At 36.3% G+C, this 27291-nt stretch overlaps 1 protein-coding gene across 3 annotated transcripts in view; it reads right to left on the bottom strand.

The window, feature by feature from the left end:
- Positions 1 to 26888, bottom strand: part of Cr2 (complement C3d receptor 2) — a 46076-nt gene extending 19188 nt beyond the window's left edge. For 2 of the 3 annotated variants that reach the window (XM_028862142.2, XM_037211100.1), the window contains exons 1-9: positions 26684 to 26888; positions 20692 to 20871; positions 19365 to 19464; positions 18890 to 18975; positions 17969 to 18367; positions 15608 to 15784; positions 15422 to 15524; positions 14699 to 14784; positions 13151 to 13540 (exon numbers count right to left, since the gene is read on the bottom strand). In XM_028862142.2, coding sequence (XP_028717975.1) covers positions 13151 to 13540; positions 14699 to 14784; positions 15422 to 15524; positions 15608 to 15784; positions 17969 to 18367; positions 18890 to 18975; positions 19365 to 19464; positions 20692 to 20871; positions 26684 to 26759 — 1597 coding nt within the window. In that variant the 5' untranslated portion in view covers positions 26760 to 26888. The remainder of the gene's footprint in view (positions 1 to 13150; positions 13541 to 14698; positions 14785 to 15421; positions 15525 to 15607; positions 15785 to 17968; positions 18368 to 18889; positions 18976 to 19364; positions 19465 to 20691; positions 20872 to 26683) is intronic. The other variant, XM_028862143.2, reaches the window with a different exon arrangement.
- Between the last annotated feature and the right edge of the window lie 403 nt (positions 26889 to 27291).

Here is a 27291-nt window from a genome sequence, read left to right as displayed (position 1 = left end):
GATCTAAATAAATAGCATGCAGTCTGTGGTAACCAGTCACCATTAACTTTCAACTCATTCCCAACCAGATATGGCTTAGTTGTTCCTTTTTATGCAAAAACTATTACAATTTTTGGGAGGACATGGTCTCAATATGAAACCCTGGTAGGCCTGGAACTCTCTACATAAATCAAGATACTTTTGAACACACAGATCCATCTGCCTCTGCCTCCCAAGTGTGGTTAAAAGTCTGTACCACCACACCCAGCTTTATTGTGTCATTTTCATCTTTAATTATATTATATGAATTACTTTTACCTTGAGAGAAATTTCAGAGAGAAAGGTTCAGTTTTATTCATCTTTAAGCCTATCATTCAGAGGATTATCTTAATAGACATTACTAATATAGTTTATTGGTATATAATATATAACATGTATATAAATATGTACATTATGTATAATATATAACATGCTAATTTCTTTTTATTCCATGGCACAATATATATTTGATGTTTTTTCATTTGACTATGTATATGTAACACAAATCTTAAAAGGTCTTATTAAAAAAAACCTGGGGCAGGTATTGGGGTGAAAGCTGAAAGATCAGAGAGCAAGCCAGCCACATCTTACCTCTAGGAAATCCTCAGCCAAAGAGAGAACTACTTCCTGTATACTTACACCTATAGACCTGTTGGTGCCCTGCCATCTTCCTTCCTCTCTCTGCCCAGCTACATCACTTCCCCTTTCTGCCCAGCTCTATCACTTCCTGTCTGTCTGTATAGATCTCTATGGTTAATTAGTGCTGGGATTAAAGGTGTGTGCTACTACTGCCTGGTCTCTATGTTTAATATAGTGGCTGTTTCTTTCCTTTGATCCCCAGATAAGCTTTATTGGGGTACACAAATAAAATATCACCACATTTCCCCTTTTTGTTTAAAATAAAAAAAATAGATGATATTTTACTAGCCAATTCAAATGCAGATACCTTAGAAAGAATGTTTGAAGAAGTAAAGAAAATTTTGCCTTGTTAGGGATTACAAATTGCTCCTAAAAAGTTACAAAGAGGAGATTCTATTCTATTCCTCGGCGTTTCTATAAATACCTTAGAGCAGAGACTGTCAGGACCCGTTGGAATAGGTTCCAGGCCCTCTCGAGGCTATCCTGTATTTTCCATCTGTTTATTTCCACATTCTAAATCCTTCTATCTAATATTTCCTGCTGCTTGCACTCAAGAAAACTCTGGGGAACTGTAGGGCTGATGGGTAAATGCCCCACAGAATGGCACCATGAGAAGGGACTAAAGAAAAAAAAGGGGAGGGGGACTAAAGACAAATGTACAGGGACTAAATACAAAGTAATAGGGACTAAAGACAAAGGAAAATAATAGCAATGTTTAGTTTTATTACAGAGTTTTGGTGAAAGTATGAGTTAATCTTTGCCAGTTGGAAAAAAAGGGACATGTCCGGTGTTGTAATGGAATATACATGGCAGGGGGTTCTATCCTCGAGAGAAAAGGAAAAAATGGACTGGATGTCTGATGCTGCAGTGCAAAAACCTCCTCTATCAAGATTTGTATCTTCTCTTTCTCAATTTCTATCTGTGAAAAATAAGTATAAGGTATAGTGCAGTAATACAGTGTAGGAAAAATTTAGAAGTGTAAGACCGTGTAGAAAAAATTTAAGATAAGTAAGGCAACTAGATAGAAAAACTTCAATTTTCTAACTTTGGGGGTTTTATATGCAAACTGGAGGAAATACTTTCTTTGAGCCTATCCGGCAGAAAAAAAGATTCCTATGGAAGCTTTTTGGCTAGGGACAGTTGAAATGCTAAGTCCAAGTGACAGCACAAAGTGATTTCCCCCTGAGGCAAAAATGCAAGTGTAAGAAGCCAAAAAATGTAAAGTTCAGAAGTTTTGGGAAAAGTTGGTCTTTCTCTTCAGAAAAAATCTTTCTCTTAAACTTAAAAACTTGGAAAATTTGGAAAAAATCTCTAAAAAGCCTTAATCTTTCTCTCTTAAACCAAAAGCTCTCTTAAAAAGCTTAAAAACTAAAGCCTTTAACTCTTTCTCTCAGAAGGACAAAAATTAGAATCACCTGAAAATATTAGTATGGGAATCACCTGTGATTAGCTTTAAGAGAAAACAACAAACCTCTTAAGACAGCTAAAGTTATTTCTTTCAAGCTTTAAAAATCCTCCCTGCAATGCAGGAGGCAGGTATGGAGTTCCTAAAAACCACTAAGCTCTGTCTCTTTAAGCTAGTAAAAGACAATGGGTCAGAGAACCCTGAGGGAAATGCTTGGGAGAGTGTAAGTGAGGAGCCATAAAGAGCCCAATAGGGCAGGAAACTGTTTACTGTGAAAAGCAATAAAGCCAAGCCTTTCAGTTATAGCTGAGCTGAGGCATCGAGAGTTTTGTTTCTGAGTGGACACTTGTTGAATGAAAGGGTGCTCCTAATTGCCCTAACACAAAGATCCCTTGAAGTCCTTGCTTCTGACCAACAACCCAGAGGCAACTGGGTTGGAGTGCATTTCAGGGATACTAGGATTCCTGCAGTTGTAAACAACTTTCTGGAGAGCACAGCTGAGGCAGGAAGGTGCAGGACTCAGGGGAAAACTGCTAATGAACAAAGCTAAAGCCAGCAGGAAGGGCACAGTCGCCCACTTTCCTGCAAGTCCCGGGTTGTTAGGTGGGGCTATGCAGTGTCCACAGCTGCAAAAAAGAAATCTGAGAAAAGTTTTCCTATCAGAGAAAGGACCTTTCTGTGAAAGCAATAAAGCTGAACTGTGTCTGATGCAGTTGGGCTGCCAAGTCAGGAACACTGTCTGGGGAAAGAGCCCAGCCAGGGCAGAACAGAGAACTAACCAGGAGTAAAGGTATTTTTTTTCTATCAGAGAAAGCATCTTTCTGAAAAACAAACAAACAAACAAAAAACTTTGTTTCAACTGACTCTGGTGAGAGAAGGGAGTGTAGCCCTAAGGGATGATTGCCTCAGTTGATAGCTCTGTCTGAGCACAGAAGGAACAAACACAACCCACTGAGGGACTGGGTCAGGTGAAAGGCCTGATGAAGGAAGTGCACCTGTCCTAATGAGAGCTTAGAGATGGCAAAAACCTCCCTTGTCAGAAAAGCAGAAGCTTCATTTTCAATCTGTACACAAACCACACAGACCCTGAAAATAGAGACGGACTAAAGCCCCTACCTTCAGTAGCAGGGAAAGCTGCCACTGTAGTGTCGAAAATGTTTCTGGGGCAGAGGGAATAAACTGAGACCAAACTGGGAACTGTCCGGGAGAAAGAGTCTTTGAAAAAGAAATGGAGAAGGGACAAATTCCTCCCCAGAAAATGAAAGCTGCTAAGAGTTTGAGGCAGATTTGTAGGGGAAAAAGCCCTTACCTCCAGAGGCAGCTAGCAGAGGAACAGAACCACAGCCTGAGATATCTGAAGGTCTGCATCTGGGGTGGAGGGGGGGGGGGGAGTTTGGGATAGGCAAAATGAGATGAAGATCTATCAGTGGGAGAAAATCTCTCTGAAGGAGTATGGAAAAGTTCTGTTGCAAATGATTTTGTTTTTCACTGACTGGCTAAGAAAAAACACAAGCCCCAAGAGGAGTTGCTATCAGAAATGCACACCTCAATGCATGCTAACAAGGCAGGTGCAGTTCTGATTCAGGGCGGTGTCTGATAAAGGAGAGACAGCTGTTAAGGCCAGCTCAGAACAGAAATCTCCCAATGTCCCGTAGTTGAAAACTTAAAACGCTTGGTTCAAATCTCCCATTGCAAAAATAAAAACTTTGAAAGCAAGGCCAGTAAAAGAGACAAGAAATCTCCCTATCTCCTGTAATTGAAAATGCAAAAAGCTTGGTTCAAACCTCCCAGGCAAGAACTTTGAAAGCAAGCCCAGTAAAAAAGAACTAGAAGTTGACTTTCAGACCTGAAAAGAACTATGGGAAATGAAGTCCAAAAGCTAGCTTGTTAACAGTGAGCTGATGAAGAGAAATGCAGTCTGGGAAAGGTAGTTTTTCCACAAAAAAAAAAAAAAAAAAAAAAAAAAAAAAAAAAAAAAGGCGAAATGCCCTGAAAGACTTTTGTCAGCTCATAATACGTTCATAGTAAACTTAAAATACAGCTTTTAAAAGAATAAGGAAGAGGGAGGAAAATCCTCTAGAATTTCTTGAATGTTAGTTCCAAGGAAAGACTGTAAGAATACAAAAGTCAGAGCTATGCCACTTTTTGGCTTTACCAGCTCCTCGAGAAAATGACTTATTTACCCTATAACTGTGCAAAGTTTTTATGGTAGTTGGATGACAAAAATCTACCTATAAGAGCAAACAAGCCACTTAAAAACCCTTTAAAAAAACCAAGAGAAAGCAGTTTATACACTGAACATTGTTTTAGATATGAAGAAACGTATGTGAAAATAAAAAAGTTTTTTGCCATTTGAACAAACAGGGTGCAATGAATGATTCCTTGGCAAATATAATAAGGGGATAAGAAAACAGGCATTCAAAAAGAAATGACTGCTTTATTGATGGGAAACAAACTTCAGAAAATCTAGCTGTCTTACAAAAGAGTTGCTTCACCTGAAAGTCCCTTATAAAAAATAAATTCTAAATATCACAGCTTCTAACAATAGTTAAAGCTAATGAAGTGAAATGATGAAAATGTTCTTTTCTCTGAGTAAGCTAATGAAGAATATGTTTCATGAAAGAACATCTATGTTCTTGAATAGTAGTTTTGGTGAAAATATTGGGCTGATAAAAATCTATCAGAAACATCAGCATTGTTAAAGAACTCATGGCAAATACAGCTTTAAAAAATTAAGATGGGGTAAGATTGTATCACAGTTTGAGTATGAAAAGCAGCTAATTCAATGCTCTTGATATTAAGGTTCCATCTTGCAGTCTAGGGATAGGAGTATAAGGAGACCTCCAGACTGCTGAAGAGTTTAAAATGTTTCAGCAATGTTTTCAGATCTGCTGAAAGTTGCAGGTCTTGGAACCCCACTCCAATTTAGACAACTATCCTCTTCTGTTGGGAAATTGACTGTTATGGAATGATAGCTAAGTAATTCAGAAACAGAATATTCCTTACAAGTTTTTTCTTTTTTGGGGGTTTACTGTAAAAGGAGATAGCTCTTAATAGAGTTGTTATAAACAATCTGAAATGTTTATCAACAGAACTCACTAAACCACAGAGTTAAGAAAGCCATTAAAGGAAGACTCTTGTTTCAAAAGAACTCTCAGAAATATCAAAGCTGTCTATAAGCTCTGAACTTTAGAAATGATGTGCGCACTTCCTGTCTAGTTAAGAGAATTTTTCTAATAGAGATAGTGATAATAATTAAGAGTATGAAGTAGAAAATTATTCTGTCTTGTTAGAAAATGTTAAATCTCTTTAAGTGTTAAGAAATCTTTAGGTGTTTGCTAAATTAGATATGTGCTAATGGAAGCTCTGTAGTGTTTGCTTAATAGTTCTTATGAATATAAGTTTGTAAAATAGATCTATAGAATTTAAGAATATAAGCTTGCAAGAAGTATCTAAGGTAGTCCTAAGACATGTAGTAATAAACTTGTAAGAAGTAAAGATTCAGGGTTGGAGAGATGGCTCAGAGTTTAAGAGCACTGACTGCTCTTCCAGAGGTCCTGAGTTTAATTCCCAGCAACCACATGGTGGCTCACAACCATCTCTAATGAGATCTGGTGCCCACTTCTGACCTGCAGTCATACATGCTGTATACTAAATAAATAAATCTTTAAAAAAAAGTAAAGATGCTAGTTGTAAATGTAAGTTTAAATAAGAATATAAGAAATAAATAGGAAGTATATTTGCTAAAGTAGTCTTATAGTTTCCTTAAGTATAAATAAATATGTGCTATATGTGAGTTTGTAAAAAAAAAAAAGTGTAAATGTTGAGTGTGAGTTTATGCTTAAGCATATGTTATATGTGAGTTTGTAAAGTATAAATGTTGAGTGTGAGTCTATGCTTAATGTTTATGGTGAAAGAACCTGAGACACAGACGTTAGGGTACTAGTAGACTACAAAGCAGGCAGTCTGAATGGTTTCGAAAGTTCCAGAAGCCACTAAGAAGCTAAGAATGGCAAATGCCATAACAACCACAGACAAGGCATCTGCAACTGAGATCCATGAAAAATCAATGCAACACAGAAAAACCTGAGCTAACAGCACAAACGGTGCAATTTAAAATATTACTGTAGCTAAAAATGTCTCCAGCTTGAGAATGAAAGTTACAGAGACGCTTGTTTGAACAAAAATTGTTAACTGCAAAAAAGTTTTGGTTGCAAAACGCTTCTATTTGGAGGTGAAAATCTGATACCAGAATTTGCCTTTTTTTTTTTTTTAAACTTTTTGAACTTAAAAAAAAATGAGATAAAACTACAAAAAGGATTTTGGTTATGGATTTCTTCATATTTGGAAGGCTAGTACCAGAATTTATTATTTGAATTTTGGGACTTAAGAAATGAAATGAACAATAGTGATTTCATTGCAATGGGATAATTTTGAATTTACTTATAGTAATAACTTAGGAACTGTTTTCTGGAATTATTTGTGTTAAAAATGGAACTGTTTGCCGGGCAGTGGTGGCGCACGCCTTTAATCCCAGCACTCGGGAGGCAGAGCCAGGCGGATCTCTGTGAGTTCGAGGCCAGCCTGGTCTACCAAGTGAGTTCCAGGAAAGGCGCAAAGCTACACAGAGAAACCCTGTCTCAAAAAACAAAAAACAAAAAACAAAACAAAAAAAAATGGAACTGTTTAAATGAAGAAATTTGTTTCTACCTAGACTCAAGATGCAGTTTTGTGTATGGATATATGCTTTATTATTTGGTGATTCGTGCATTGTTCTGTGTTAAAAATGAAATTGTTTTATGGAACTGTTTATGTAAAATGGAATTACCTATGGAACTGGTTTTGTGTTACAAATGGAACTGTTCGTATGGAAAACTTTGGGTTTTCTAACTAGGCTTGAGATTTTGTTTAAAAAGAATTACAAAGAAAAGGGAGAAGTAATATTCCTTAGTCTATTTAATTTAAAAATATTTTCTTGTTATTTGAGTGGATTAATGTTATGTTTTGTTAGTAAGAAATGCAAAGGGGTATACTAAGAGATTACTCTAAAGTATAAAGAGTTTTATTAAGAAACTGCTTTTGGATGTTTTGCTAAAAGTTTTCAAAGTGTTAATGGTTAGATTGAGAATATTGCTTTTCAATATGGGTTTGTAGGAATTGTGTAAGTTTGGGTTTTCTTAGCTAGGTTTGAGATTTTGTTTTAAAAAAATGTAAAGAAAAGGAGGAGTTATGAGTGAATTAAGGTTGAATGTATGTTTGCTTGCACTCAAGAAAACTCTGGGGAACTGTGGGGTTGGTGGATAAATGCCCTGCATTTAGGATATAAAATAGTTCTACAAAAGATTAGATCTCAAAAGGTGCAAATTAGGAGAGATCAATTACTGACTCTTAATGACTTTCAAAGATTATTCAGAGACATTTCCTATCTAGGGACTGATTTTTTTACGGGGTGAAAAATGATGAACTGAGTAATTTGTTCAAAACCTTAGGGAATGACAAGGACTTAAATAGTCCAAGAGAATTATCAGCTGAAGCTGAGAGAGAATAGCCTTTGGTGGAAAAGAAAATACAGGATGCACATGTGGATCGTGTAGATCCAAAGCTTGATTGAATTTTGGTTATTTTACTCTCTAAGCATTCTCCTACAGGAATTTTAATGCAGAGGGAAGATACTATATTGGAATAGATATTTATACCAAATAAAAAGAGTAAAAAATTAAAAACTTATGTGGAAAAGATCTGAGTTGATTTTAAAAGGAAAATTGAGACTTCGTCAATTAGCAGGAATAGACCCAGCAGAAATTGTAGTACCTTTAACTAAGACTGAAATTGACAAATTATGAGCAGAAACTGAACCTTGGCAAGGAGTTTGCAGTAATTTTTTGGGAGAGATTAACTGCAAATGTCCCTAAAGCAATACAATTAAAAGAGAGCTAACTAGATCCTGCCTTGAATTGTATGGGAAAGATGCATATCTGGATTTGGTACATTTTGTACAGGTGCAAGCAAACAAGGAAAGGCACGTCACAAATCAGAAAAATTAAGTAAAATGGTTCAAAGTCCTTATAATTTGGTTCAAAAATTGGAATTATATGCTATTCTGATGGTATTAATGGATTTTTTGGAAGCTCTCAACATAGTTACTGACTCTCAGTATGCTGAAAGAATGGTCTTACATATTGAGACTGCAGAATTTATCCCTGATCAGTCAGAATTAACTTTGTTATTTATTCAGTTACAAGAAATCAGAAATAGGAGTCATCCCTTATATATAACTCACATCTGATTCCATGGGTCTACCAGGACCTCTAGTACAAGGTAATGATGAGATTAATAAACTATTGATAGGAAATGTGCTGGAGGCCTCAGAATTTCATAAAAAACATCATGTCAATAGTAAGGGTTTAAAAAAAGGATTTTTCCTTAACCTGGCAACAAGACAAGAAAATTACAAGGAAATGTCCTACTTTTCCTGATTATTTTACAATCAAACTCTACTACCAGCAGGATGTAGCCCAAAGGGTACTCAGAGGAATGAAATTTGGCAGATAGATGTGTTTCATTTTGTAGAATTTGGAAAACTGAAATAGTACAACACACCATTGATACTTTTTCAGGATTTCAATGGGCAAATGCTCTGAGTTCTGAAAAGGCTGATTCTGTAATCAGGCATTTACTAGAAGTTATGACCATCATGGGTATACTTGTACAAATTAAAACTGGCAATGCTCCAGCATATGTCTCTGGTAAAATGAAACAATCTTTTGCTTATTACAATATAAAGTATATTACAGGTATACCACATAATCCTACAGGCCAAGCAGTCATAGAAAGATCAAATTAAACTCTAAAGGATATGCTAAATAAACAGAAAGCAGTAACAAAAACTCCCAGAAATAGATATATAATGCTATACTAGCTTTGAATTTTCCCAGTGCTAATGAGAAAGGAACAATAGCTGTAGAGAGACATTGGATAATAGAAAAAAACTACCAAATTAAATCAGCCTATATACTTTAAAGATGTGCTGACCTCAGAATAGAAACTAGGATATGTACTCTGTTGGGGATGAGGTTTTGCTTTTGTTTCTACAGGAGAGAAAAAGCTATGATACCATCAAAATTGATAAAGGTTAGATATGAACAAGAGAGACCTCTTAATTAGAAGAGGTGATAACTCATCAATCAGCATGACCATTCAATTTAAACTAACTTATACCACTAACAAATGCTTTTCATTTAATCATATATAACTTGCCAAAAAGGAACCTCCCCAAAGTTAGGTTTGGGGAAGTGTTTTTGTTTTGTTCTTTCAGGAGAATGAAGGCTAAGGAATCTGAAGAATACTGAACAAATGAGACATCCAAAGAAAAAGGACAGATCATCCAGAAAAAATGTCCCAAGAAAAAAATTAAGTTGACCTATTGGTATATCACATATAAAATTTCGTAAGTCTTCCTAAATGTTTGTTTCTGCTGTTCTCTACAGACTCATAACACAAATAGTCTTTATGTAGTCCCAGTTCAATTAAAAATTAAAGCTGGCTTTGGAGTTGGAGCATGGCTCTTTCCTTCTCTAAACCCAAGCATGCTTCTTAAAAAGACAATCCAAAAATCTTTGTATCATGTCGGAAGAGCCATCTGTTGTGGGATGAAGAAAAATCAAAATTAAGGGACTATTCTATTGCTACTAATCTAATAATTCTTTGGTTTTATTTTGACTCTTTAAAACATTTCTTAAGGTATGAATTTTATATCAAAATTTATAAGATTATATATATATATATTATTTTTCAACTTTTGTCATGATATTAGTGGTCATATAGAGTACTAACTAATCCTAGAAAAATGGCTTCATCTGGCTTCCTGTACATGACTTCTGGTTTGAGTTTCTATCAGTTTTATGCAGGGAACCATGACCATGCCTAACAATGACTTTGAAGTCTCTAAAAAGATGATGGAGCACCACAACAACAATTCCATTAGCATGATGATAATACCACTAAAATGACAAACACTACCCAGAGATCAACTTTGGACTACAAACTGCTCAGGACAATTTTAAGATGGCTAGCTGAGATGATTCAGCCTCACAGACTTCTCGAGCAAGGACTTGAGACAAGCCTTCATTTTCACATTATGCAGAGACTGGACAACAAATGATAGAGCTGCCTCTCCCAAGACTTTTCTTTTCAGGGTCCCCTAAAGGTACCTTTGCCCCCAGACAGCAGGAAGTAATTTTAAGAACACAATGCCCACATTCCCAAGAAGTAGAGTGTAGTGGGTAGCCATTCCAGCTTGGATATGGAAGTTCCAACCCCCATTGAGACTCTGGCAACTGTCATGCCTATGAGGGGGCGCCAGGGGAGGCGCCAATGGGCCAGCGCTCTCTCTGTGTGCTCTCTCTGTGCACTCTCTCTGTGCTGGGACACTGAATGTTGGCTACCCACTACAGTAGAGTGGGTGATTTTTGGTCTTTCAATGGGTTTTGAATAATTGTCATTGTTTAGGATGGTTGGTTACAAGTTGCTATTGTTAATGGTCAGAAAAAAATGCTAAACAAAGGGAAGATTAGATTTAAGATTCTTGTTTAAAAAAAAGAAAAAAGGGGGTATAGATAAGAGTTAGATTATTGAATCTACTCTGAAAGAAAAAAGGGGAGATATAGGTATGATATAGATAAAAAGGTACATTATTGAATCTACATTTCAAAGGCACCAATTTTAAATATTGTACATATGATTGGATTTTTGCATATTGTATACAAATTACATATATTGATACAAATTTGAGATTGATTTTTTTAGAAAATACTATACATATATTTCTAATCTTGTTCATGGCATTGTACCTATACAGTTCATTTAACAATGTAATACAATTTTCTAGTTATTATTACCAACTAATTAGGATAATAAAGAAATGCAGGTTAGTAGCTAGTTATTACACTCAAACTTATAGTCATATTAGTTATGTTTTCAAGGTCAAGCAGAAATATATTTTAGATAGACAAGTCATCTTCAAACACTTCAGAGATCTGCAGAATATGGCATTTAAGATGTTTTAATAACAGATTTTTTTTTCCTTTTTTTATGACAATGAGTCATGTCTGCTCCTGGCAGCACCAATCTTCTTCAGAGAAGATGATGGGCATTAAAGAAACTCCATATGGAGTTTACTATATTTGTGGCAAAAGTTAGCCACTGGGCAAGAAAATGCTCTTGCATTGACTGCTGATAGTATGCTGTCCAAAATGAACAAGCAGGACACAAAAGAAAAGACTGATGATTCTTGCCAAGACAAGGTAGGAAAGCTCTTTAGCAATCCTGCTTTGCAGAGGAGTCTGTCAGATATGCTAAGCCTGTGGGCTGAAGATGGATGCCCAATGTTATAGAGGAACTTGGATGACTGTTCAGCCAGCTAGCTGTTTCTGTCATAACTCATATTTTTTGGAGGTTGCTTGTTTGCAATTCCTGTTTAACTAGGTAATATGATTTCCTTCTCGAGTCTCTGAGGGAGCTGAAGATTAGATAGTTAGAGTTTTCCTTGTTAACAATTTCAGAAAAGAAACTCACTAAAGAAGTGTAAAGTGTATAAATTTGAAAGACATCAAAAAATAGTTTGGTAATGCAAATTAGGATAGAAGTAAATTAGATACAATCCTTTGGATTCACAAAAATAGGATAGATAATGGAATACTTTCTCTGAATATGTTAAATGCAAATGGACTAGACATTGTTGATGTATTTATTGCCTGTATATATTGTATATAGTTAGTACTTATTGTATATAGTTTTTCTTATATTAGTTATAACTTTTTTATTTTAAATAAACAAAGGGGAAATGTGGTGATATTTTATTTGTGTACCACAATAAAGCTTATCTGGGGATCAGAGGACAAACCCAGCCACTATATAAAACATAGAGGTCAGGCAGTGGTAGCATACCACTATGTTAACCATAGTGGTAGCATACCCAGCACTAGTTAACCATAGAGGTCTGGAGGTCTATACAGACAGACAGGAAGTGATAGAACTGGGCGGAGAGAGGAAGGAAGATGGCAGGGTACAGAAAGTCAGATAGGTGTAAGTATACAGGAAGTAGCTCTCTCTTTGGCTGAGGATTTCCTAGAGGTAAGATGTGGCTGGCTTGCTCTCTGATCGTTCAGCTTTCACCCCAATACTTGGCTCCAGGTTTTATAATAAGACTGTTTAGCAATTCATGTTACATATATAAGTTCACCTAAATCTTTAAGGTTTGTTTTCCACAGACAATCCAATTTGAGATTACTGGTTAATCAACCTACTGATATATAAGTGAAATAAATATAATTTGTGGTACTAGGATTGAACTAGGCAAGCCCTCTGTCACTGAGTTATATCCATAATCCCTTTTGTTACTTTGTATTTTGAGACAAGATCTGGCTAAATTGCCCACACTGACTTTAAAATCACAATGTGGCCCAGGCAGGCCTTGAGCTTGTAATCTCTTACTTTAGACTCTTGTGAAGCTGAAATGACAACTCTGTGCTCCCAGGTTAGAGTGAATCATATTTATAAACAATATAGCACTTCCTAAGTTCTATAATCTATTTAGAATTTATAGATTAATTATATTAAAAATTTTGATAGTAATTTTGTCAAATACTGACAATTTCTGTACTCACAGAATTAAACTTTGGATTTAGGTTTATTAGCAATATAAACCAGATGAAAGAGAGTTAAACTTTCACAGTAGTCTCTATTTTTAAAGTTAGTTGATTTGAAATGCTACAGCCCGGGAGGTGGTTTGAGTGAAGAGTAGAATCATTTGTGAACATGTTTGCAGAGGCAACCCAGCATGGGGAATGGGTTCCCAAAGCCATCTCAAGCTCCAGGGACAAGACCTACACAATTCTCCCTTTGGGAGCATGCAACAAATGATCTTCCCATAAATGGAAGATCATAGTCTTTAGTGGAGTTCTACTTCCATACTCAGCACTCTCATAGGCTGGCAGGTCCCAGCTCTTAATGGAGCTTTGCTTCCATCCTCAATGCTCTCACAATCTGGTAGACCCCAGGCCCTTGACTAGGTTTTATTTCCACACTTACCGCTCTCACAGATTGGTAGTGGTGTTGGTCCCCACATTTGATTTGCTTGGCACCAGACTGTTTTGCTTCCTTTCATGGTGAAGTTGGCTTTACAAGTAAATGTCACAGAATCACCATGTCTGAATGGTGGTCTAGATTTTCTGTCTTTGAATCCTCCTGGTACTCTGGGCTCTGAGCATTCAGAGTTTCTGTTCAATTTTTCACATACAGGAGGAGCTTTATCCCAAGTGCCACTCGCTTGATCTTTACTTATACAAAAAATAGTCTTTTCTCCAATGAGGCGGAAGCCAGGTAAACAATTGTACACCACAAGAGTTTGAAGGGGTATGGGAACAGTGTAATGGGGTATCCGAGCATTTTCAACTTTAGGAGGATGGTCACAAGAAATCTCTGAAAAGTAGAAAAGAGACCAGGTCAGCATATTGATCATTTAAAACTAAATAAATAAAAGTTCCAAGTATAGATAAAATCACTTTCCCAGAAATATACTTAGAAATTGAATGCTTTGTTATGATTTTACTTATAGTTTGTTCATTTCCAAATGTGTAAGTTCTTACCTCTTTCTTGATCCTTGTCAAAGAAATCAAGATAAATCACCTTAACCAGAAAAGGAAATAGAATTGGTCCCCAAATCTATCTAGTCTGTATTTTCAGGGATTATTTCTATAATTTTTTACTCTAAACACTTTTAATAAATAAAAGGCAAACTTAAAGTTTGTTAATGACATGCTAATTGCATGTAGGGAGCCAACATGGACTGATTTGGGCTCAATAGTCCTGGTTTCAAATCCTCTCTGTCATTCAATAGCTGTATGACCTTAGGCAAGTTGTGTACCCTCCCTTAGCCTCAGTTTCCCAGTCTATAGTTCAGGCTATATAAGGTATGATAAAAATATAGTGAGACAAAAGCATGTGAAATAGGCATGTCCACTATCCAAAGCACACTAGTCATTGAGTGCCTGTTTAAAACACACAGCCAGGTTGCGGGTAGCATAGTCACATTAGATACTGTTACCAAAGACACTGCAGCCTCATTACAAGTCATTTGTGACCCCTTAATGCCAGATTCCTTTGAGAAAACCATTTGAATATTGATTTCATATTCTTTATATTTCTTGGTCGCATAAGGATATTAGTTATTAACAGTTACTATGACATATACATATCTTTTCTGGGTAAGCTGCAGAATAAAGAGAAAGTTGTCAATGTATTTCCAGTAATGTCCATTTGGCCCTAGGTAGAGCTCTTCAGTACAAGAAATGACATATGGAGGCACAACCAGAGTTTTAGTACACTAGAAAGGGTTATGCTTGGTTTTGTTACGGGTAACTTCCAGAGCCTTTATTACTTTATTTATAGAACCACAACTTAATATGTTAACAAGTGAAAAATTTTAATACTTTTTCCTGCATTTTAAACAGAGAAAAGTGACTAATGTTTCTTTAAAGTACATAATTGGGTGACATATTTTATTTAATAAGTGTATGGTATGGGAAAACAGAATAAAGAGATAAGATCCATATTTGATTATTCTTATTTTCTACTCACGTTCACAGACAGGAAACTTATTATTCCAGATTACTGTCTCTCCTTCTGGGACACACTGACTAGAAGATTTGCCATTTAACTGGAACCTTAAACAATAAGGAGCACCAAATCATCACTAGAACAAACCACTTTTCAATTGTACAAAGTGAATCACTTCTCTCAAGTATTTATAGAATGGTATGGATTTTAAAAATATTTCTGGCTTAAGAAAAAGCCACAATTATTTGTGAATCTGCTCCACTGAACAATGAATCAATAAATAATGGATTAAAACATACTAAAAATACATCTTTTTTTTTTTTTTTTTAGAATTCTCCCTCTCCTGTTTGGCATCCAAATATCAGGATTATCTTGATCATTTTGAGGAAAACAGTCTCAATTTCTATAGAGAAAATAGCAAAGACCTTGTTTCCCAACCTTATTCTAATGAGTCTCACTAAATCCAAATTTTATATTCATTCTGCATATCAGGAGTCTTAATTTGTGAACCAAAAGTTTGCAATTCTAGACGATGAAATGACATTTCCTACTTTTGCTGGTGAAGCACAAAATATATATACTTGAAGAAAATAAAAAGGAATTGGTTAATGACAGAGTTCTTAGTCAGAAAAGGTCAAGAAAAGGACAGAAAACAAGACAGTAAAAACTTAACTATCTTCAGAACTCACACTTTGAAATCCTTATGGGAAACAGTCAGTGGAGGACCTGTTGCTTCACACTCACCCTTGATTACAAACAAAGGAAACCTCTGCCCCAAGCTGGAGATTAGGAGGAAGAAACACCTGGCCATTGAGAAGTTGGTTTGGAATGACATCACATGATTTCACTAGGAAAGAAGAGAAAAGGCTTGCACATGAAGAGTCAGGAAACAGTTGTGTTTCCTCTGAATAGAGCAGAAGCTCTAGGCACCTTCACATGTTGGGGCTGCATGGCTCCAGGTTCCCGAGGATGTACACTGCACAAGTTTAGTTCCAATGAGAGTATAGCCAGGTTCACAGCTATATGACACTTCCTGGCCAACAGAAAAGAATTCCTTATCTTTTTTGTTATAATCGCCATGGTGAATATTTTGAGGTGGTAGACATCCTGAGAAAAGAACAGGACCAGAAAGTCCTTTTATTTCTGCAATAAGAACTTTATTCTTTATAACTTAGAGCTATCTTGGGTTTAGTCGGGTGGGATAAAGATGTTCATGGCAACTCTCCCACACTAAGGCAGAGAGTGGGGTCATAGAGTGAGGTTAATGTGCCTTTCTCGGCCCAGATATGGAAAGTCATATGTCTATCTGCTTTCTCTTTCTTGATCCATGCCAGGAAATATTACTTTTACTCATTTTTCACTTTATTCTACTAAAAAATCTGAGATATCCTTCCACCAATAGGATAGACAAGGACCAAATAATACCAGTTTCCCCACCCAAATCTGCCACATCCTTTTTACTCCAAAAACAAGGTTCATGAGGCTTCTGAGTTTTGTCGTCAGGCTTTTAGAAAGGCAGACAATTCACATTAGGAGGAGAAGGAGAGAATGTGGGCCACAGGCTCATGATAACTAACTACCAGCCTTTTTCCACAAAATTATATTTCAGTATCAAGTTGGATGTCTACAAAATTTGGAATCAAATTCTTATCTTAGTCAATTCCATATTTCAATATGGTCTATATGAAGTTTATTTTATCCTTATTTGAATACAATATAACCATTAAAAACTCTAATGATCAACTTTTGTACTGGGTTTTAAAATTATTGGGTTTTAAAATTCTTTAAAAGGCATAATTGTACATATTTATAGATACCATGTGATATTCAGATGAGTATGTATACTATGTAATATGAAATTAAGGGCAAATATATCTGTCTTCTAAAACATATCATTCCTTTGCAGTGAAAACTTTCAAAATCCTTTGTTCTAGATTTTAAAATATATACAACAAACTATCATAATATACAGTGCGAATTCTCTTTGTAGGGACACCACAACTTATTTCTCCTATCTAATCTGACTTTTATCTCCATTCTTAACAGCATTTGATATATTGTGTAGAAGTGGATTCCGGTCCTCAAGCTTGTGTGTGTGTGTGTGTGTGTGTGTGTGTGTGTGTGTGTATGTTTGTTGGAGTATACATCGACACACAAGCATATAGAGGACATTATCTTTTTTTTTTTTTTTTTTTGATTTTTGGAGACAGGGTTTCTCTGCGTAGCTTTGCGCCTTTCTGGACTCACTTGGTAGCCAGCTGCTCGAACTCACAGAGATCGCCTGGCTCTGCCTCCCGAGTGCTGGGATTATAGCGTGCCCGCCACGCCGGTTATCTTTTTTTTTAAATGAGAGAAGGCTTCTCAATGGGAAGTGCAGCTCACCAACTAAGCTAGACTGGATGGTCAACAAGCCTCAGGGATCTGTCTGTCCCTGCCTCCCGAATTCTGAGATTATAAGCATGTGCCACCACGTGATGCTTTTTTATATAGGTTCTGTGTTAAGCTCAAACCTTCACACTTGTACAATTAACACTTTATACACTGAGCCATCTCCCCAGTTCTATATTTTGGTTTTTTTTTTTTTTTGAGAAATCATTTTACCTGAAGAGAAGTCATATGTCATTGTTGTTTAATTTGCATTTCCCTGATGATTAGTAATGTTAAACGCTTTGCCATATATTTATTGTCCATTTTATTTGAGAAATGTCTAATGTCCACTTTGAAGTTAGATTTCTTTTGTTCTATTGAGTGGTTTCAGTTCCTTATATATTCTATGTACTAATTCCTTATCAGATGTATAGTTTGGAAATATTTTTCTCATTCTGTATGATCTCTCTTCACTCTATTGTTTGACTTATCATAGAGAAACCTTTTATTCTGTACCATTTATCTATTTTCACCACTGTTTTCTATGCTTTTCATAGTCTTATCCAAAGCATGTTGACTATTCCAATGATCTTAAGTATATACCTATGTTCTTCAAAGTGTTTCATAGCTCATAATTCTACTTGAAAACATTCCAATGACTTTTTAAGGGTATGTTATACTTTCCTCTACAATTATAGCACTGTCCTAGAATATAATAAAATCTTCATTTCTTTAACAGAGATCTCCAATGATGATGGATTAGTAAAGTTAATAAATATTACTTCCAAATTTTACTTTCAAATTCTTTATCCTGTAAATCCAGTCACATATTCCTCCTACACTTTCTATAGGTACCATGTATCTATTCTGCAAAACCTCTGGTTTTATTTACAGATACCCAACATTTTATTTAGCTCAACTTACCCTTGAAGCATGTTGGCAGTGGAGGGCTCCATTTTCCGTCTGGCTGGCACCACACTATACTGCTGCCTTTCATAGTAAAGCCAGACTTGCACTTAAACATTACTGTATCATTTAAGAAGAAGGAGCGTTTAAATCCAGACTCCACATCTCCATTTTCAATTTCTGGCACTGGACACTTGACTATACCAATACACTGAGGGGGTGGACTGTTCCAGATGCCAACTTGATTGTCTTTGCTGGTGCAATATATTGACTTCTCTCCCACCATGTCAAACAGTTTTTCCCTATTCTTTCCAACATGGCAATGATAAGTTACTACCATTCCATAGAAAAAGCTGTCTCTACTGCTGCTGTAGAAGTCCCCATTGGTGATGGCTGGAGGTGACTCACAAGGAATAGCTTTTGGAGGGAAGTATTTAAGAAAAGAGAGAAGGCATTGAAATATTATATTTTCTGAAAATTTAGTCTTCATTTTCATAAACCAAACTTAAACTTTACCTACAACTTATCTATAATATTGAAATTTTGTATTATGATCTAAATAAAAATAAGCCAGAAAGGAAAATACATGAAACTGGCTGATAAAAAGTCAAAAAGCTCTGCACAAAGATAGAGTACAGAGACTCTTACTAGAGACTTTTTGGGGTGATCTACTTTTGCATGGTTGCATTGGTAGTGTATAATCTCATGCATATTATAATGTAAGAATCTATTCACTATTAAATAACATCATAAAAGAGCATTAATGGAAAAGTGTGATAGAATTAGAGATCATGGAAGAATACTAGTCAGAGTTGTGTTCACAACCCAAACCTAGTGAAACTTCCCAGGCACTCATATTTATGTGCAGATGCCCAGTTTCCCTTTAGAAAGGGATAAGAGAAATTTAGTAGGATGCCACAAAGAGATCTTTTTACTCACATTCACAATAAGGCATGTCATTATCCCAAATTACACGATTGTCTGAGACAATGCATGTAGCAGATGATTCACCAATGAGTCGATATCTGGAGGCAAAGAGGTGATGGATCACATCCAGTTTACTTAACACTTTAGAAAAGTCTAATTTTTTTCCATTAAACAATGAGAAAATGTAGAATATCATGCAAGATACAGTGAAATAGTAGTAAAAAGGACTTTTATAATAGGCTCAACAGTCTATAGCCAGATGAGGTCTGACTTCCTCGTCAATAGCACTGTAGACTTAAAATTGAAGAAAGAGAGCTCCATCTTTGTGCTTTCTAAGGATCTCTTAACTGAGCAACACTGAAATGCCATTTCTGAAGCAGGTCAAGGAGACCATGTTTTTGTTTGTATTCATTCATATGAAAGATTTTCTGGTTAGAAATATTATTTCAGTATCCACACATCCTGCAGAGGCTTCCTGCCTACTCACCCTTTATTACAAGAATACGTAATTGTTGACCCAAACTTGATACCCGTGTTTATATGCACAGAGCCATGGAGGAGTTCTTTAGGATTTGTACATGATTTACCTACAAGGGAAACAAAATAGGATTTGGGGCTGGGATGAAGAAGACTTAGTGTGTTTTCTATTAAATTCCTTGACTGGACTTGCTGATAGACCTGCATTATGTTTACTCAAAGCAATTTTTGAAATATGCAATGTGTACTTTCTCAAGGATCAGTCAGTTTTGGAACACTGTTCAAACCCTATTGTCTATATTTCTGTGTATGGAAGAAAACTTTATTTGTGGTCAATTCTAACTTAAAAACCTCTGTTTTCTCTTTATTAAAATCTATCAGCTAATGGCATCATCTACCAAGTCTCCTGTATTAAAAACCTACAGTCAATCATTTCCTTTCTGTAACTCATCCTCTATTCCTTCATTTAATTCAATTAGTTATAAAATTTTAGTGCCGAGATTCCAGAATATTTCCCTAAATCCCTTGTTTTGACATTTCTATAGTTTTACTGGATTGTTGAGTGGCAAAATTTACCTTTCTAATACTGGCCTGCCTTGGTCTAGCACTTCCTCCATAGCATGGTATGAGTTTCTTTTTTTATTTTATAAATATGGTCATATCCTACTTCCCACTTAAAAATCGTTATGCCTTACCATTATTCACAGGAAAAAGTATACAATCTTGGAGTTTATATGTGCTCAAATCATATTGACCTTTTTCTATTTTTCCAAAGATATAATTTCCTCCATACTTTTGTCCAGAAGGCCTCAATCTCCCTAATTCTCTTAGACGGCATATATTTTCCTATGGTTGATTAGCAGCTTACCTCTATTATTAAATGGCATCATAAAGTCTGGAGATATATCTCAGTAATAGAGAACTTGCCTAACCTGTGAAATGCCTTGTGTTGAATCTCAATTATACATTACATATGTGTAATTTCTGTTGTCCTTTACAAGATCCATTGCCTATTACTTCACACGTTAGTTAATAAAAATATTTCTTGAATTTAATGTAGTAAGAATGAGGTGAAACTAATATTCTTTTGTATATTAACATCTAATCTCTAACACAATATAGAAATCATTGAATGATATCATGAAGATGATAGGTTAAACCATGATGATAACTTAAACCCTAGTACCCAGAAAATTTAGAAGTTAAAGGAAATGAAGAGGCTGTGATCATCCTTTCCTTTCCATGACATACTAGTTCACTTGTCTTTTGTCTGGAAAATGACATACTATCCAAATAGATAAAATGATAGACCAAACATGTCTTGTAGGAGTACTCACGTTTACAGAACTGCTGAGCATCTGACCACTTGGAGTTATCTAAGCAGGTGATTAGGAATGGCTTCCCAGTATACCCAGGGAGGCATTTGTATTCCCAAGTTGTTTCAACAGCAAATTCAGACTTATCACTCATAATTTTAGGCTTAGCAAAATGATACTTTGGCAGCGACTTACACTGACCTAGAAATAAGGACCACAGAAATATCAAATCTGGGAAAGGCTAAAGCTTCTCTGCTTCTCTCCTGCCACCAAGTATTCTAAAAAGTTTGATCTTTAGAAGTAATATTTTCTGGAGCAATGTTATCTAAGAAAATAATTCCAGTATGGATGGACACAGATAAATACAGAGATTCAAACAGTTTTAAAAACAGATTTCAGAGAAATATCTGGCGAACTTCTTTCTCATCCTCTTACCATTTTATAATTTAAAACTGTGGGTGGATTGTTTGTTTTGTTTCTTTTTTTGCATAGTGAAGTCAGGAAAAATAAGAAAAGCATATAGAACTTCAGAAATGAATATATAGAACTTAATACAAGACACAAAACTCTGAAAGTAATAGAGAAAATGAAGGAAGAATGCTGCAAGACATCAGCTTAGGAAAGCACTGTTTAAAACAAGACTCCAGTTGCTCTGGAAATAGTGCCAACAAGTGACAAATGAGAATTCATGAAAGTACAAAGGTAAAGAGACTGTCTACAGAATGGGAGAAAATCCTTGCTAACTAGATGATTAATATCTAGAATATATAAAGAACATAAACACAAAAAAACCCTCATTAGTAAATGAGCTAATGGAGTGAAAATACAGTTCTTAAATCAAGTACAAATGTCCAATAAATATGAGAAAATATTCAGCCTCACTAGTTATCAGAGAAATGAAAATAGAAACTACATTAAAGTTCCATTTTGCACTAGTAGAATGGCATTCATAAAGAAAATAACAAAACCATTGCACGTAATAGCATAAGACAGCATTTATTCGAGCAGCTTACAATGAGTCAGAAACGCAAACTACACAGAAAACTGAAAAAAAAAAAAAAAAGAAAATAACAACAAATGCTGGTAAGGGTATATACAAAAGGGAATATTTTTACATTGCTGATGAAAATGTAAACTAGTCCAATCATTGTGAAAATCAGTCTGGAGATTTCTCAACAAAATAATAGTAAATAATATTTAATAATAATAAAAATAGCTCTACCACAAGATCCAGAACTTTTGTTAATATTTACCCAGAAGATTCCAAGTCAATATGTCACAGATGTACCTACACATCAATGCTTATTGCAGTACTATTCACAATGGCTAAGCTAAGGAACCAATGTAGATGCCCAGCAACAGAGAAGATTAAGAAAATGTGGTATATATACACAACGGAACAGAATAGATTAGGAAAATGTGGTATATATACACAATGGAACTTTTTCAGTTATAAAGAAGAATGAAGTTATGTGGTAGTATTGTGTTCCCCAAAATATTGTACACCCTAATAAACTTATCTGGGGTCAGAGACAGAACAGCCACTATATACAAAGGCTAGAAAATGGTGGCACTCACACCTTTAATCCTAGCATTTGAGGTAGAAATCCCTCTGGTTCTCTTTCAGTTCAAGGCCACATTGGAAACAGCCAGGCATGTGACACACGCCTTTAATCCCAGAAAGTAAGCCCTTAATCCCAGGGAGTGATGGTAGAAAGGGAAGATATGTAAGGCATGAAGACCAGAAACTAGAAGCATTTTGGCTGGTTAAGCTTTCAGGCTTCTCACAGCAGTTCAGCTGAGATTCATTCTGGATGAGGACTCAGAAGCTTCCAGTCTGAGGAAACAAAACCAGCCGAGGAACTGGCAAGGTGAGGTAGCTGTGGCTTGTTCTGCTTCTCTGATCTTCTAGCTTTCACCCCAATAACTGGCCTCAGGTTTGATTTTATTAATAAGAACTTTTAAGATTCCTGCTACAAAGTTATGTTGTTTTTAAGAAGATGGATGCAATTGGAGAAAATAATATCAAGTGAATTGAGTCATGCTCAGAAAAACAGGTATCTTTTTTCTCTCTCATATATATTTGAAAGTGGAGGCAAACAGTCTGGGGGAACAAAAGATACTAATGGGAGGGGAGAAGATTAAGAAGGAGATAGTAGTAGGATGTACTCAAAGTACATTATATAGCTGCATGAGAATGGCCTTATATAACTTTATGTAATAATAATAATAATAATAATAATAATAATAATAATAATAATAATGAGTCTACACACTTTTTTGGTGGGGTGGAAGGGAAGTTATGTGAGCTATTTGTACCAGTTATTTTTCTGATCATTGTGACCAAATACTTGACAGAAACTACTTAAGGGAGGGGAGATTAAATGGCTCATAGTCCAGGGGATATCATCCATCATGGTAAGGAAGGCATATGACTGGAGCAGCTCAGACTGTGGGGAAGGGAACTGCAAGAGTTGCTGGTTACATGACACCAACCAGGAAGCAGAAAGCTTAGCTGGAAGTGGGGAGGAGATATAACCTCTCAGATCCACAATCCAGATAGATCTCTGGCCTCCTAAAGGTTCTATGAGTCAGCTGTAGATCAATTGTTCAAATATGTGAGCTTGTGGTAGACATACTATATCCAAACAATAAGGGGTACAACAAACATCCTCCAGTTTCATAATAAAAACCAGAAATATACAAGTAAAAATCTCTTTAAAAAATTCTTTGAGGATTTTATTTTTTATTTCACATCTAAGAGTATTTGCCTATATGTATGCACTATATGTGCTCAGAGCCTGCAAGGTCCTGAAGAAGGTGATGGATCTCCTAGAACTGGAGTTACAGGTGATAATGAGGCACCAAGTGGGTTCTGGGAACCAAACCCTTGTCCTCTGCAAGAGCAGCAAGTGCTCTAACTACTGAGCAAACTCTACAGCCTTACAAGTAAAAATCTTATAAATAAAAACTTTTAGCATAGGAAATTATGTTACTACAGAGATCTTGTAAAATAAAAATTACTTTAATTGATTTATAGGATTATCTTAATCACTAAATTTTTAGGGTATAGAGAAAATATATTCTTTATTGAATTTGTTTATTTATTATTTGCGGTTTTATAATATAGAGTCTCACTATTTAACCCAGGCTGACCTTGAACTTGGAATCCTTCTGTCTCAACTTCTTAGTACTCTAATTTTCATGATATTTATTTCCTTATTTTAACCAATTAGAGTAATGAAACCCAAAAATATCTAGTAAAACTTTCTTTTCTTTCTCTCTCTCTCTCTCTCTTTTTTTTTTTTTTTTTGAGACAGGGTTTCCCTCTGTAGCTTTGGAGCCTGTCCTGGAACTCACTCTGTAGCTCAGGCTGGCCTCGAACTCACAGAGATCTGCCTGCTTCTGCCTCCCGAGTGATGAGATTAAAGGTGTGCACCACCACGGCCGGGCAGTAAAACTTTCTTATGTACCAAAGAAAAGAGCTAGTCATTAACAATGAAATAAACTCCACTCTGTGAGATGGCTAAGAGACTGCAACATCCATACACTTGAGTATGTCCCTAGAAAAGTAATTTTTCTATATTTGAGTGAAGACTCACATTTTACCTCCTTAAATTTATTTGCAGAGATCCAGAAGTTCACTCTTATTCAGATCAGAGGTAATTTAGGCAAAATTGCCATTTGTAATACCCTCCAAGAGTAGAAGTATAGCTGAAAATTCACAAATTTTCATTTTTTCCATAGAAGTGTGGGACTGGCACAGGTAAAAGTTAAACAGAGAATGTCTGCTGACTCAGACATCCCTGAGCACCCATGGCTGCAGCCAAATGCAGTCTTTCTTGTGCTGGGGAATTGAAAAATAGCCACTGCTGTTAGGAGCCAGACATTACTGTAGGTCCCTCTTTTGTTATTCTTTGGTTTCTTCCATTAATACCCACCAATGTCCCCAAATACATACTCTGTGAAAAACAGCAAGAAAGACTTTAAGAAAAATGAAGTTTTATAAACAGTGAAGACAGACTTCACAATGTGATACTGCTTCTACCAGTTACTCTAATCAGATAACAATCTATGGTTATCAAATGTAAAAAAGGACAAAACTAAATTATTTTCCACAATATGGGAAACCATTTAAATTCATAAGATTCAACCAGTAGTAACAATACAGACCAAGAGGAATAAAAGATCTGGAAACTACAAAAGAAGAGGGAACTTTATAATGTGACTTTCCATGTTAAAATGAGTCGAGAATTATACTTTCTGGGTGAGGATTAATGGAAGTCTCTAGTATGGAGTCCTTGGACTTCTATTGAAACTGCCCACCTCCCAGGCCACAGTACAGAATTTCCAGAGACCTGTTTCTCCTCCAATCAGAAAAGGAAAGGAGCAGGTGAGATGTCTCCCTGGCTAAAGGCACTGCTGTCAGACCTGTCTGACCAATTGAGTTTTATCCCTGGAGCCCACATGGTGAAAGGAGAGAGCTAACCCCAGTAAACTGTTTCCTAACCTCCAAGCACATGTCATTGAATGTATACCCACATCCCACACAAATATACAAACAAATAAATACATGTAATAATTTTTCAAAGAAAAAGAAAGGCTGGTCTACAAGTTATTGCATGAGAGGGTTTTCTTGAGAGCCCCTGTTCCCTCTTTTCCTCTTTCTAACACCAGGAGTGAAGATCAGAGTAGTGATTACTTAACACAGAAAGTATTTCTAGAGGACAGGGTGTAATTAACTATTTAGATCTAAGGGGCTTTACATGGATGATTTAGAAATCTTTTGGAAGTAGATGGAAGATTTATGTATAGGATAAAAATAAATCTGAAAAGTTGGCCAGAAACAGGAAGGGAGAGAGATCATTATTGAGAATTATCATCAAATGCCTGGGTATTGGGGTTCCTGGCTATCTAAAGGATGATTTTTTTAGATGAGAGTCATGTATGTTAAAGAAAGTTATGGTACTAAGCATAAAACACTCATCAGTGAACATGAAACAAGGTCCAGCCATTCCTAGGATTTATTTTCCAGTAGAAGTTGTACCAGAATTAATATATAATATTCGGACCCTTTAATGACTAGATCCACCATTAGCTGTTAATTGCTACACTTAGTATCATCAACTGCCCTTAACATAATTTCTCTGGCAGCTCCTGATTTCTCACAGCTCTGTGAATGGCAGCACAGCTTTTTCTAACTTCATTTCATGTATAAGAAACTGAGGGTCGGGGCTCTAACTGACTTCCTAAAATTCATCCAGTTATTGATGTTTGCTTACAGTAAATGCCTTACAAACTATGAATACATTCACTGTGAGAACAAATTATATTGCGACTTGCCAAAATTCACCCAGCTATTGAGGTTTGCTTACAGTGAATGTCTTATAACCTATGCCTTCACTACCAGCCAATCTGTGAAATAAAAACAAAACAAAAACTCTTATGAAGAACGTTGAAGGAGGACCTATGGAAGCACACACCGTTACAGAAGTCGCAGTTTTGATTCATGTTCAACTTTAAAAACTAAGTCCAGTTAGTTTTTGAATATTGTATCAAAGTTTAAAAAAATTTGAGACCCGTATTTGGAGAATCAGATGTTCTTCAAGAAAAGAAACCGGGACTCAACCATCCTTCCATGGCTGGAGAGGATTTTTGCATGCACAGAGGTACATGTGCTCTGTGATCCTTGAACACAGCCTGGGACCGTTGGTGGAACTATTTCAGCATTTGCTGAATTCTCAGGAGGCTGGGAGCTGGAGAGAAAAGAGAACCACCTAACCAAGACAGCAGTCTTTCCAAAGCGCCCATATGTGGCTGAGGCTTCAATGGTAGTGGTCCAGCTCCCAGAAGAAGTGGAAACATTCTGTATCAGAGACTGAGGGAGTCTCAAAAGCTGTCTGTATCCAGCAGGGCCCTGACATTCCTGGTTTGGTCTCTAGCCTTTGTATAAGCACAGAAGTTTTCCAACCCCGCAGGAGTTCCCCTATCTGCATTCCCATGCCCCGCTCACCAAGAACTCCTGGCGTGATGAGAGTGAAGAAAACCCAGAGCGAACCCAAGGCTCCCATGCCACCACAGCAGCCCATCAGCGGGTTGCTTTCTCAGAGTTGTGAGCCTCCAGCAAGGATAGGAGGACTTGGCTAGCTGCAGGCGGCTGGCTGTAAGCTGTGGGGAACGGACCTTTAAATAGTCTGCTCAGCTCTGGGCACTGAAGATTTGTGGAGCACATCTGCAGGTGGCCAGGGGCGGAAGAGACAGGGAGGGGCGGCCCCGGGGAAGTCTGCTTTTGGCTCAAGCTGGGTCCTGCTCAGCGCCTGGCTTTCCTACTTTTTGCTGACTATGCAACCGAGTACATTAACCTTTTCCCCGCCTAGATATGAATCATTTCACAAAATAATGCTCATTCCTACTAATCTACAATATTCATATGCTGTGCTAATGTACAGTATTGTATTTTTAAACCTGTTTTGTATTTTGTTCCAGTGAATTCATTTCTAAACCCAACTAATGTAGTCAACTCTCAGTTTGAAAAAACAACTTAATGTGGAAATTCAGGAATAACACTGCCTGGGATTGCAGTCTTTCACTCCAGTGTAAATAGTGACAATTTTAATTTCT

This window comes from Peromyscus leucopus, chromosome 15 (assembly GCF_004664715.2).
Source record: "Peromyscus leucopus breed LL Stock chromosome 15, UCI_PerLeu_2.1, whole genome shotgun sequence".
NCBI lineage: Eukaryota > Metazoa > Chordata > Mammalia > Rodentia > Cricetidae > Peromyscus > Peromyscus leucopus.
The sequence above is the reverse complement of the archived record's forward strand: the minus strand, read 5'-3'. Positions and strand labels throughout refer to the sequence as shown.